Raw genomic sequence first — 14774 nt, 5'->3', positions numbered from 1 at the left:
ATAGATAGATAGATAGATAGATAGATAGATAGATAGATAGATAGATAGATAGATAGATAGATAGATAGATAGATAGATAGATAGGTAACATTATATATACTATTCTTCGCACGGTGGATGAGTGGTTAGTGCGCAGACCTCACAGCTAGGAGACCGGGGTTCAATTCCACCCTCGGCCATCTTTGTTTGCATGTTCTCCCCGTGCATGCGTGGATTTTCTCCGGGTACTCCGGTTTCCTCCCACATTCCAAAAACATGCTCAGGTAAGTTTCAGGAAAATATCAGTTCCCAACTAAAAAAAAGGGAGAAAGCCATCCTTTTGTGAAAAGATCAATTTCAAGTTTTGATATTTTAAACGAGGCTGCACGGCGTTGGAGTGGTTAGCACGCGGGCCTCACAGCTAGGAGTCCCGAGTTCAATCCCGAGTTCAATGTGTAGAGTTTGCATGTTCTCCCCGTGCATGCGTGGGTTTTCTCCGGGTATTCCGGTTTTCTCCCACATTCCAAAAACATGCTAGGTTAATTGGCCACTCTAAATTGTCCATATTTTATATATTAATATATTTTTATATATAATATATAATAATATATAATATTAGTATTATTATTAATTTAATTTAATTTAATATTAAATATTATTTATATTTTATATATTTATATATATATTTATATATAATATATATATACTAATATATAATATGATTATTATTAATTTAATATTAAATATTATTTATATTATATATTTATATATAATATATATAAATTTAATTTTTTGTCACATACCACGAGTTTGAGGGTCTTACTCAATCCATTCCATAGTTTGATTCCACATACTGAAATGCTATGGCTAGCATAACGTAGTCCTAGCATAGAAGTGTTTCAAATGTACTTCTTCCCTGAGATCATATTTCTCCTCTCTTGTAGAGAAGTATTGGATGACATTTTTAGCTCATTGCTTATTTTTAGCCTTATGCATTATTTTAGCTGTTTGAAGATGAACTATATCAGCAAGTTGAAGTATTTGTCATTTTACAAATAAGAAGTTAGTATGTTCTCTGTAGGCGGCATTATGAATTATCCTTACTGGCCTTTTTTGCAGTACATTTAGCCAGTGAAGATTGCTTTTATAGTTATTAGCCCATATTTCCACACAATAAGTAAATATGGTAGAACCATAGAGTCAGCCATAGTACGTGCCAGGCAGCCATTAAAGGAAAATAACCCCAAAAATGAATCGAACTCATCAGACTAAATGAAAAAGTCCCAAATTTGAACTTGTATAGTCGTCAGTCGAGGTCTGTCACTTGACTTTCCCTGCATCCAGCCAACTTTCAAAGCATTTTTTTTTTTTGGTTTTGCTGGCAGACCTTAGAAGCAAATCAGGGGGGGAAAAAAACTCCCGAAAATCTCCCCCCTCAGTTCCCTGGATTAAGTGGAGGAGTCCATTAGAAAAACATTATAAGTGTAACATTAGACAGGCTTGTAAAAACGAGTGTTTGGAGAAGTAAAAGCACAAAAGAGTCCTATTGAGGGAGCACGTGGGATGTGGCGAGGATGGATGGCGATGAGCCAGGCAGGCACCCCCCCCCCACCCCCAACCCCCTCCCTTGCTCATGTAAAATCCATTATAAATTATTTTCACTACCGTTACTCATAGAGCGCTGAAATGAAACAAAATGCTTGATGTGGTTCAACGAAAGCATGTTTGTGCATTTTCTTCAAGGGAAAGGGGTGGGTGGGGGGGGGGCATGTTTAAGGTTCCTACGTATACCGCTAATGGGGGGCTATGATGCTCTGATTACACGCATCTCACATTCCAACAGCTGCTAAGGAACGTAAAGCAGCCACGTTTGTGTCTTTAACGACATCGATTAAAGGCCGCTCCCCCGCTACCACCTCGTTGTTTTTATGTTCAAGTCCCAGGCAGGGGAACGCATCATTTATAGTCATTTTATATAAATAATTAGTTTTTAATTACATCATTACAGGTGTTCAGAAGAGGTTGATTTTTTTCATTCATTAAATACAAATATCTGAGGGCCAAATGTCAATCATTAATTGGTTTCTGTCCCAGTTACATTAGTTATTATTTTTAAAAAGGACCCAGGATGCTCATTTTTCAACCATTGAGTTTTGGATACTGTAGAGCAGCTACACATAATAACCCACACAGAAAACTTTCTAGATCTTCTGGAATATGCATCTATTCCAGCTGTATTTCCCTGGATTTCCGCTGAGATTGGTCACATCCCCAAACTACTTCCTGAGATCATTCAAAAGTGAGCTACTGGTTGAAAACCCCCGACTTCGCTGGCGCTCCTTCAACCTCGCCTACCTGAGGAGGAGCACTGTCGGACACACTTTGTCAGAAGTAACGCTGGTGCTGTGGAGCTCAGGAGAACCGGGATGTCAGGGCCCGGTGTCCAAGTAGCGTGCCCAAGGAGGAGCACTCATTGTCGGACACACTTTGTCAGAAGCACCACTGGTGTTGTGGAGCTCAGGAGAACCGTGATGTCAGAGCCCGGTGTTCAACTAGCCTGCCCAAGGAGGAGCACTCATTGTCAGACACACTTTGTCAGAAGCACCGCTGGTGCTGTGGAGCTCAGGAGAACCGAGGTATCAGGGCCCGGTGTTCAACAAGCCTACCCAAGGAGGGGCACTCATTGTCGGACACAATTTGTCAGAAGTAACGCTGGTGCTGTGGAGCTCAGGAGAACCGGCATGTCAAAGCCCGGTGTTCAACTAGCCTACCCAAGGAGGAGCACTCATTGTCGGACACACTTTGTCAGAAGTAACGCTGGTGCTGTGGAGCTCAGGAGAACCGGCATGTCAAAGCCCGGTGTTCAACTAGCCTACCCAAGGAGGAGCACTCATTGTCGGACACACTTTGTCAGAAGTAACGCTGGTGCTGTGGAGCTCAGGAGAACCGGCGTGTCAGGGCCCGGTGTCCAACTAGCGTGCCCAAGGAGGAGCACTCATTGTCGGACACACTTTGACAGAAGCACCGCTGGTGTTGTGGAGCTCAGGAGAACCGGCATGTCAAAGCCCGGTGTTCAACTAGCCTGCCCAAGGAGGAGCACTCATTGTCGGCCACACTTTGTCAGAAGTAACGCTGGTGCTGTGGAGCTCAGGAGAACCGGGATTTCAGGGCCCGGTGTTCAACGAGCCTACCCAAGGAGGAGCACTCATTGTCGGACACACTTTGTTAGCGGTGCGCTGGTGCTGTGGAGCTCAGGAGAACCGGAATGTCAGGGCCCGATGTTCAACTAGCCTGCCCAAGGAGGAGCACTCATTGTCGGACACACTTTGTCAGAAGCACAGCTGGTGTTGTGGAGCTCAGGAGAACCGTGATGTCAGAGCCAGGTGTTCAACTAGCCTACCCAAGGAGGAGCACTCATTGTCAGACACACTTTGTCAGAAGCACCGCTGGTGTTGTGGAGCTCAGGAGAACCGGGATTTCAGGGCCCGGTGTCCAACTAGCCTGCCCAAGAAGGAGCACTCATTGTCGGACACACTTTGTCAGAAGCACCACTGGTGCCGGTGAGCTCAGGAGAACCGGGACACGAGGGCGCCGCGTTTACTAACTGGCACAACATCGGCAGTGGAAATGTGTTTTTTGAGGGACTAGCGTGTTCCAGACAGTGAGCACCTCCCTCCACCTCAGTGGACGCACAGCGTGAAATCTAATTTGTCCCAGAATTTGACTGAATGGGTATTTTCCCTCACCGAGGTAGTTGCGGCTCTTGGCCATCTCGGTGACGTTGATCTTGGTGGCTCCCTGCGGAATCTCCACAATCTTGTGGTAGCCGATCTTGGACAAAGAGTGTTGGAAAACCCCGGAGATCAGCGTGCAGGTGGCGTCGTCGCCTCCGCAGACGCCGCACTTGTCCATCACCTTCCCGGAGCCCAGATAGCCATCACATCCCAAACTCTGGAGGACGAGAGGGACATTATATTATAGTAGTTGCAGTGTTTAACATCTTATAGCAGGGGTGCTCATTAAGTCGATCGCGATCTACCAGTCGATCGTGGAGGTGGTACTGGTCGATCGCGGCGTGACATTAAAAAAATATCATCCTAGCATCAATGCCGTCACTTGATTGATATACAGGGCAGCCATTCAGATGACAACTGAATGTTGCCCTTCGGGCGACCAATCAAATCAAACAACGTCTCTAAGTGCAGCAGAACTTACGATGTCAGCCTATCATCCATCCCCGTTACTTGATTGACATACAGGACAACCAGTCAGATGACAACTGAATTTTGACCTTTAGGTCACCGCTCATGCGTAAACAACGATGCAAAGTGCTAAGCTAGTCGGCGAATTGCGAGATTTTAAAGCCCTCGCTAAAGTTTATGGTCACTAAAATGAGTGAAGGAGCTGGACCAAGTAAAAAGGCAAAAACATATCATTTCCATACGGAATGGGAGGTGGACTTTTTTTTCACAATGTCTTTTTCGAAGTGCGTTTGCCTGGCTAACCTGGCTAACCTGGCTATCAGCAGCTACTGTCCGGACTATGCATCCCTGGCTGGTTCAATTCAGTGCAAGTCATCAAAGTAAACTCAGGTAATTACAAAAAATGTTAATAGTTAATTATGTGTGTTTTGCAATATTGGCTCATTTGGTTATGTAAGGTACATCAACATACATTGTACGTACAAATAATCCTCAATACATTTGAAAATAAATAGATGTTTTGCATTTTTGTAGTGGGTAGATCATTTTGACTCGGTTATTTTAAAAGTAGCTCGCATGCTGAAAAAGTGTGAGCACCCCTGTCTTATAGGGACATAAACTCGTAAATGCTAACACATGGCAACATCATGCTCAATGCAACCAGTCCATGGATGCTAAAGTCCACACAAAAGTATAACTGATATTGACAGTATTGTAACCACTTAAAAGAGAGTGGAGAAGAGGAAAAATGACTGAAGGATGGACTAGGAGGGGAAATGAGGAATAAATGTAATCCAGAAGCTTTTCTCTCTCCTACACGGAACAAAACAAACATGTAGTGCCATCTTCCAAAAACTTATTTCCCAGCAAAAGGAAGGCAAAGTTAAAAATGCTGAAAAAGTCAAGCAAGTCTGGAATGACACAGCTCAGCCAACACTTAAAATGTGATCTCCAGCTCGAAAAAGGGACCCGAACTGCTCAAAAAGCAGCCACATGAAGGTGTTGGTGACATGACGACTAGTAAAGCACTCGTCTGTGTCGTCGGTGCAAATCCCTTCAGTCATTTTTGAACTAAAAAAAAAAAGGGGGAAAAACGTCCCGCTCGTAAAAACCGCTGACACGGTGCGAGGTTATCTGCGGCTACTTGGATGTGGAACACGCCGCTAAAGGAAAACATGCAAAAACTGTATGGCACATATAAACCCAGCGGCGTGGGTTTAATTATTCATCCAAGTCTCCGACTCATCAATGAAATATCATACGACAGCCGACTTTTCAAATTGTTACGGGAAGAACCGGGACAATCCGTGAAGTCAAAAAGTCATCGCTATTAAAAGCAACACTTTAAAGACACAAATGCTTGATTATTCCTAGCTTAGCGGCTAACGTACGTAAGAAACACGACAATATACATGCTCTGCTGCTTATTTTTACTAATAAGCTTGTGCTACAAACATGAATTAACATGGATTTGTGGAATTGGATGTGGTTATGAAAATAGCTCTTCAGATCATCAGTGTTTGGCTTTTATAACAAACTTCTGTGAGTCAGGTCGCTAATTCAAAGGATCGAACTGAACCAAAATAAAATGGCCACTCAAAATATTTTTACAGGTTATAAATAATTTTTTGACAAACTCTTCAACGCAATAGTAATGGTAATGGTAATGGTTTTATTTCATTTGAACATGCATCAGATTCCAATTGAGTGCATCCCATAATCAGTTCCCAGTTCCACATGTCCAAAAGGAGTAGGAAGAAGCAAAGCTTATCAAATCCTACCCCTCCATCTGGTACTTTTACAATCAGTAACTGTTACATTGCTCACTGCCTGCTTTCTAAAATAAAGTAAAATAAGATAAAATAAAATAAGATGAAATAAAATAAGATAAGATAAGATAAGATAAGATAAGATAAGATAAGATAAGATAAGATAAGATAAGATAAGATTAAATTAAATTAAATTAAATTAAATTAAATTAAATTAAATTAAATTAAATTAAATTAAATTAAATTAAATTAAATTAAATTAAATTAAATTAAATTAAATTAAATTAAATTAAATTAAATGTAATTTAATTTAATTTAATTTAAATTAAATTAAATGCAATTTAATTTAATTTAATTACATTTAATTACATTTAATTACATTTAATAATATTAAATTAAATTAAATTAAATTAAATTAAATTAAATTAAATTAAATTAAATTAAATTAAATTAAATTAAATTAAATTAAATTAAATTAAATTAAATTAAATTAAATTAAATTAAATTAAATTAAATTAAATTAAATTAAATCTTATCTTATCTTATTTTATCTTATTTTATCTTATTTTATCTTATTTCATCTTATTAAATTAAATTAAATTAAATTAAATTAAATTAAATTAAATTAAATTAAATTAAATTAAATTAAATTAAATTAAATTAAATTAAATTAAATTAAATTAAATTAAATTAAATTAAATTAAATTAAATTAAATTAAATTAAATTAAATTAAATTAAATTAAATTAAATTTGCTCACTTCCTGCTTTCCATAATACAGTTTGGGTTTTTTTGTTTTTTTTAATTTTTAATTTTGTTATTTTTTTGTCCCGTACTGAAGTACGAGGTGATATGACCATCCAATGACATAATGTGTACCATAGTAACTGTCCATATAGCGATATATATAGCACATCATGACTGGTTCAGACTCTTAGTAATAGTAATTGATTGATGGTCCCCAGTATAAAGAACCAGCAGTCAGAACAGCACTTTGGCTATGACCTCCCCGTACCATGGCACAGTAGTCCGGGCGCAGTGAAGGGAAACTACCGCTGTAGCTACGGAGCTGAATATCCAATTTCACCACGGTACAGTTTGGCTCATAACTGTTCGAGAATCTATTATTGTGCAGTTGAGGACGGATACAGTAAATATGACATTGGTATATTGAGTTAATCAGTTAATCTGTTTTTTAGCTATGCTAGCAACATACAAACACTGCCTCTCGATTCGCTCAAAACAAAAAAAAAATGTGTGGCTGAATTATCGCCTCCTGTGCGATCAAAATACGTCGTAAAAAAAAAAAACGAGGTGTCGCTGATGCCGAGCCCGTCGCTATTTTGACAACCCTAAAAAGAGAAATCTCAGCATGTTTTTGTGGAAGAAAAGCTCCGCTCTTCACCACATGAGTGACTTTCTCTCAGTGGGTGGCTCCCAGCTGCCATCTGCGTTCTTCTCTGCAGCCATAATGGGATTTTATATTTTCTTTTTCTTTTTTTTAAACGTCGCTAGATCCTACCTTCATCTGGAAATGGTTACATGAGACTCCTAGTCAACTTTGGAAAAAAAAAACAACACGGTCTTAAACCTAAATCCTGACTGAGTATTTTCCCACAAGACGCACACACACACACACACACACACACTCGTCACTGGAGAGATGGAATAGTTGGCCACGACACAACAAGCCTTCATTCTTACGCAATAACATGAAGGTTAAGCCTGCTGACATGAAGACGCTTGACTCCAGCATTCCTCCATTCGAATGTTTAACACGAGTTAAACACTAAAATTGTTGTTATACTTCCGATAATACTGTAACGTGTACTCTTGTACTGTTTTCCTGAGCTTATTTTGAAGGATATGACTGCACTGTACGGCGGAACCCGAGTTAGCAGCCGCCTCGGTTAGCATGTTTTTCGGTTAACAATTTTGCCTTGGTTTGCATGCATTTTGCGTGTTATTAATACACTGCTGGCATAATAAAATGCTATTTTAAGATATTATTTCTATGTGTGTATGATATGTAGCATGATAGTAGTCTAGAGGCTTTACTGGTGTTTTTTTTTTGTCCATGTGAACATACATCACAGACGCCGGCTGCCTCTTAAAGCAACTTAAAGACGTACGTCATCCCAGCGTGTGGCTGCTGGACGACTTGACTTGACAAACTTGACTAATTGGACTCCCAGATTGACGAAACATTCCTCGTCTTTGGACGTGGATAATCTCAAAAGGGAGATTTTCATTGCATTTCCAGATGAGCCGCCATGTCAAAAGAAGACATTTTAGCATGTTTCATTTGTGTGAAGAGCTCTCCAAATCCCAATATGTCCACTAAATATCCTCCTGCATATGCACCATATAACTGCTGTATCACTTTCAGTACTTCACGCTTTCTCGCTAGTATGCTAACTGTTAGCATATTAACATTTTAGCTACTTACATAAGTAGGAATAGCATAACTTACATGGCATGGTGTAAAATCCCTAGTACTGCTGAATCACTTTATTTACTTCCACTCTTTTGTTAGGTTATAGCATGCTAACGGTTAGCATGTTGGCATTTTTTAATTTACAATTCTGAGCTGTATATAAATGAACATGGCATGGTGTAAAATCACTAGCACTGCTGTATCACTTTTGTTACTTCCACTTTTTGGCTAGGTTATAGCATGCTAACGGTTAACATGTTGACATTTTTTTTTATTTACAATACTGAGCTGTATACATGAACATGGCATGGTGTAAAATCACTATAGTACTGCTGTATCACTTTCATTACTTCCACTTTTTGGCTAGGTTATAGCATGCTATCTGTTAGCATGTTGGCATTTTTACTATTTACAATTCCGAGCTGTATATATGAACATGGCATGGTGTAAAATCACTAGTACTGCTGTATCACTTTATTTACTTCCACTCTTTTGTTAGGTTATAGCATGCTAACGGTTAGCATGTTGGCATTTTTTAATTTACAATTCTGAGCTGTATATAAATGAACATGGCATGGTGTAAAATCACTAGTACTGCTGTATCACTTTCGTTACTTCCACTTTTTGGCTAGGTTATAGCATGCTAACTGTTAGCATGTTGCCATTTTTACTATTTACAATTCTGAGCTGTATACATGAACATGGCATTGTGTAAAATCACTCGTACTGCTGTATCACTTTATTTACTTCCACTTTTTTGCTAGGTTATAGCATGCTAATGCTTAGCATGTTGGCATTTTTTATTTACAATTCTGAGCTGTATACATGAACATGGCATGGTGTAAAATCACTATAGTACTGCTGTATCACTTTTGTTACTTCTACTTTTTGGCCAGGTTATAGCATGCTAACTGTTAGCATGTTGCCATTTCTTCTGTATACAATTCTGAGCTGTATACATGAACATGGCATGGTGTAAAATCACTAGCACTGCTGTATCACTTTTGTTACTTCCACTTTTTTGCTAGGTTATAGCATGCTAACTGTTAGCATGTTGGCATTTTTTCTATTTACAATTCTGAGCTGTATACACGAACATGGCATGGTGTAAAATCACTATAGTACTGCTGTATCACTTTATTTACTTCCACTTTTTGGTTAGGTTATAGCATGCTAATGGTTAGCATGTTGGCATTTTTTTATTTACAATTCTGAGCTGTATACATTAACATGGCATGGTGTAAAATCACTAGTACTGCTGTATCACTTTTGTCACTTCCACTTTTTGGCTAGATTGTATCATGCTAACTGTTAGCATGTTGGCATTTTTTTCTATTTACAATTCTGAGCTGTATACATGAACATGGTGTAAAAAAGCTAATAAGCTAATAAGTTAATGTCAAAAAGATATTTGACTCTTTTTGCAGCAAATCCTGAAAAGTAATCAAGAATGTCATAAAGAAAATCTTTGACTTATGTTTTTGCAGTATGTGCTCAAAAACAGCAAAGCACTCCTGTCATATAGAGGATCTTTGGCCATTTTTTTTTTGCAGTCGGTCCTTAGAAATAGCAGACGATCTTTAATGAATGTTTTTGTAGCAGGTCTTTAAAAACAGCAGAGCACTGCAGTCATGAAGAAGATCTCTGACTCGTGTTTTTGCAGTAGGTGCTTCAAAACAGCAGAGCTCTCCTGTCACGTAGAGGATCTTTGACTACGGTCTGATGAAGATGTCACAGAAACAGCAAATGTTTCAAGATGCAATTGTGTCAATTTTCTTCTGCTCTGACCAGCAAATAGCTGTAAATTAATGATCATGGCCGAGGGGCGGGGGGGTCATTTACATGCTCGCATTAATGACCTGAGGCCCCTCGCATACCGGCGTCGTCAATCACCCGGCAGAGCTAAAACTAGCTGGACCACAGACGGTGACAGACTAATTCCAGCCATTAGAACTAGCGGTGGTCCACCGGTGGTCCACCATGACGCCGACTGACATGAAAACATCAAAGTTCAACCAGAACCAACGGTTGTCTTAATTGGAGCTTCTCCCAATCAATGCATCATCTCGTTTTAGGCTCTTCATGGAGGTTCTCCCAATGTTCCTGCAGCGCCGTCCTTACCTGAGAGCGCGGCTTCCCCTGCACGTGGAGGCAGGCAAGGAGCAGCAGGGTCGGTCCTGTCAGCATTCTCTCTCCCTCGCTCTCTATCTCTCTCTCTCCCCAGCGTTAGAAAGCGATCGCTCTCTCCTGTCCACAACCTCGTCCTGGCCCCCCTCAAAAAAAAAAGCCACTCTCACTACAGAGACCATCCCGACCAGTCCCCCCTTGTAAAGAGAGGCGGGGGGCGGTGTAGGGGAGGAGGGCGGTATAATGGAGAGACCATTATAGCTTCATTAAAGCACATACGCATACACTCAGCCATGTTGAAGGACAAGGATGGGAGGATCCATGCCAAATCATTCATGTTGGTACGCCAACTGTTAGCATGTTGACATTGTATCTGTTGAAGTCATTTGGAATTGTATAACCCAACATGGCAACTTGTAAGAGCACCATATAACTGCTGTATCACTTTCTGTACTTCACGCTTTCTCGCTAGTATGCTAACTGTTAGCTTGTTAACATTTTAGCTACTTACATATCATAACTTATATGGCATGGTGTAAAATCACTATAGTACTGCTGTATCACTTTATTTACTTCCACTTTTTTGCTAGGTTATAGCATGCTAACTGTTAGCATGTTGGCATTTTTTCTATTTACAATTCTGAGCTGTATACGCGAACACGGCATGGTGTAAAATCACTATAGTACTACAGTATCACTTTTGTTACTTCCACTTTTTTGCTAGGTTATAGCATGCTAACTGTTAGCATGTTAGCATTTTTACTATTTACAATTCTGAGCTGTATACATAAACATGGGATGGTGTAAAATCACTAGTACTGCTGTATCACTTTCATTACTTCTACTTTTTTGTTAGGTTACAGCATGCTAACTGTTAGCATGTTGGCATTTTTCCCATTTACAATTCTGAGCTGTATACACGAACATGGCATGGTGTAAAATCACTATAGTACTGCTGTATCACTTTCGTTACTTCCACTTTTTGGCTAGGTTATAGCATGCTAACTCTTAGCATGTTGGCATTTTTACTATTTACAATTCTGAGCTGTATACATGAACATGGCATGGTGTAAAATCACTATAGTACTGCTGTGTATCACTTTCGTTACTTCCACTTTTTTGGCTAGGTTATAGCATGCTAACTGTTAGCATGTTGGCATTTTTTCCATTTACAATTTTGAGCTGTATACATGAACATGGCATGATGTAAAATCACTAGCACTGCTGTATCACTTTCGTTACGTCCACTTTTTTGTTAGGTTATAGCATGCTAACTGTTAGCATGTTGACATTTTTTCTATTTACAATACTGAGCTGTATACATGAACATAGCATGGTGTAAAATTGCGAGTACTGCTGTATCACTTTCAGTGCTTCACACTTTCTTGCTGGGTGATACTATGCTAACTTAGCATGTTAGCATTCTATCTATTCATGTCATTCAGAATTGTATAAAACAACATTGCATGGTGTATAATCACTATAGAACTATTGTATCCTTTCCGGGAAGCAAAACTGTAGGATGTTTGCATGCTAGCATGTTAGCCAGCATGTTTAGTTTCAAGTTACATGGCATGGCGTAAAATCAAAATAGAACTGCTGGATCACTTTCGGTCCTTAGCACTTTCCTGATGGGTGATGGCATGCTATCACCAAGTGTCAAAGATGCTAAATAAGTTGAACGTCTTTATACACTCGCCGCACGCCTTTTTCCTCAAAGTCAGATGCCCGAAGATGAGTGCCTAATTTACCACGGGGCTTCACCTTGTGACCCTCCACACACGCCACATGCTGACGTCTTATTTATAAAACACACACTGAATATTTAGCATGCGGTAGAATGGATTCTTATGACGGGAATATTGAAAAGTCATTTTGTGATGACTTTTTTATTGTCATAAAAAGTCATTTTTCTCATAATATTTCATATTATTTAGATATTGTTACACCAAAACTGAATTTGTTTGAAAAACTGATTGTTAATTGTTTTTTGTTTTCAAATCCCTTCTTAATCTTGTTCTAACTGTATATGGTATTTGTAAAAAAATCTCTAAAAGAAATAATTTTATATTTAAAAAAATTATTATTAAAACACACAATATTTTAATATTTTTTTCTTTGTTATTTCCTAGAAATGTATTGAAATAAAATGATATTATGCTATGTTTATTGTAGTATTTCTTCACACGATCCTTAATGTGCGGCACCCGACAAGCGCGGACCACACACGGAGCGCACCACCGGTCTGACATCCCCGAGCATCCGACATGGTCTTCAACAGACCGCCACCCAGATGGCGTCCTGTCACTGTCAAAAGTCGTCTGTCTGCCCGAGGACTTGCTAAAAATAACCAAATGTTGTACCCTCATAAATCTGCCGAAGGGGGCCTGCCCTCAGATGCCACTAACTGGGCTTCTAACACCGTTCTCCGTTGCTTTCTGCACCTTCAACGTTCCGTTCTGTTCCCGATCAGAAGTCAAAGGGTGGGAAGATGTGGAGACAAACTTCAAGAGATGGTCCACAGGCCAGCGGCGGACTTCAAGCGGACCAGAAGGAGCCAGACGGCAGTCCAGCATCAGGATGTACGGTCCAACACCGAGACATGAATCTGTCATCTCCTTCACATCCTAAATCCTCCTAAGCCGCCGTTTGTCCTGACTGTCCTACGACTGGAATTCTCATACCCGGACTCTGAACAGTAGCGGCACAACAAGACTCAAGGCTGCGCTGCCCTTTCGGTGAACTCCGACCTCCATAACTCAGCATCATGTCATTGCCAGACTAGTCCGCCGTGATCGGGAATACCGACGCCGCGATCCCACAAGCATGTGCAAAGACGCAATCGGCCGCCGACACGCATTCGTTTATGAGAAAAGCAGTTTTAGAGGTCTGGTGGTGATGTTTGGCGTGTTGATGCTCCTGAGCCTCAGGAAGTTGTCTCAGCATGTTTGGACTTGGGAAAACATCAACACGCCCACAAGCGCCCGGACTTTCAGGATGCATTCCTTGAAAGCACTTCAGTGGTTTGCTACCTTCAGCTACAGCAGGAACCCGAGTGTGTGTGCTTTTTATTTAGTTACCATTATTTAACAATTTTATGGCAATTGAATTTTGATTCATTGGTTTTCCCCGGGTATTCCGGTTTCCTCCCACATTCCAAAAACATGCTAGGTTAATTAGCGACTCCAAATTGTCCATAGGTATGAATGTGAGTGTGAATGGTTGTTTGTCTATATGTGCCCTGTGATTGGCTGGCACCCAGTCCAGGGTGTACCCCGCCTCTCGCCCCAAGACAGCTGGGATAGGCTCCAGCACACCCGCGACCCTCGTGAGGAAAAGCGGTAGAAAATGTATGAATGAAAAAAAAATATGTTCTCTTGGTGCATGCGTGGGTTTTCTCCGGGTACTCCGGTTTCCTCCCACATTCCAAAAACATGCTAGGTTAATTAGCGACTCCAAATTGTCCATAGGTATGAATGTGAGTGTGAATGGTTGTTTGTTTTTTTTAATAAAAATAAAAATAAAAATAAAAATAAAAATAAAAATAAAAATAAAAATAAAAATAAAAATAAAAATAAAAATAAAAATAAAAATAAAAATAAAAATAAAAATAAAAATAAATTATTAATTAAAATTATTAATTAATTAATAAAATACATTAATTTTAAAAAATAAATAATTTGAATTATATTAGGAAAGCAGGAAGTGAACAAATGTAACAGTTAGTGATTGTAAAAGTACCAGATGGAGGGGTAGGATTTAATAAGCTTTGCTTCTTCCTACTCCTTTATAGTTTTTAAAAAAGATTAAAGACACACTTTTTAATCAGGCTTTTAACTAATATTTTAAACTTTTCTTACGTTTTTATCTTTTTAGTCCTATTTTATGCTCTTAGTCTTCCTGCGACCCTCGTGAGGAAAAGCGGTAGAAAATGAATGAATGAATGAGGTCCCCTTTTAACATTGCTATTATAAGCCATGAGGTGCTGCGTTCAAATACACCATGTAATTTTTTTAAAGTCGAATGCACCGTTTGGAACGTAGATTGTATTTTGAATTTTACTCTGTATTAGATTGGGAATTGAATGACTACTAGTGCCGTATTGATATAACGAGAGCGGTACCTGATTCATACTAGCCAGATGTTTTGGTGTTATCGCTCACCCAGGAAGGGAGGATTTCCGGGTCGAATGACTAGAGCAGCTGACTCGAACAATAAGGAAAAAAAAAAGTCACCTCCTTTTTTGTGGATGAGAAGGAAC

The 14774-nt window shown here is 39.4% G+C and overlaps 1 protein-coding gene across 1 annotated transcript in view; it reads right to left on the bottom strand.

Annotated features, from left to right (window-relative positions):
* The window catches only part of LOC131139249 (thrombospondin type-1 domain-containing protein 4-like), a 40308-nt gene that overhangs the window by 10965 nt on the left and 14569 nt on the right, over positions 1–14774 (bottom strand). The window contains exon 8 of the mRNA XM_058088654.1: positions 3726–3930. Within this exon, the coding sequence (XP_057944637.1) occupies positions 3726–3930 (205 nt within the window). The remainder of the gene's footprint in view (positions 1–3725; positions 3931–14774) is intronic.

The sequence above is a fragment of the Doryrhamphus excisus genome, chromosome 12, assembly GCF_030265055.1.
Source record: "Doryrhamphus excisus isolate RoL2022-K1 chromosome 12, RoL_Dexc_1.0, whole genome shotgun sequence".
NCBI lineage: Eukaryota > Metazoa > Chordata > Actinopteri > Syngnathiformes > Syngnathidae > Doryrhamphus > Doryrhamphus excisus.
Note: the sequence above shows the minus strand (reverse complement) of the source record. Positions and strands in the feature narration are given on the sequence as shown.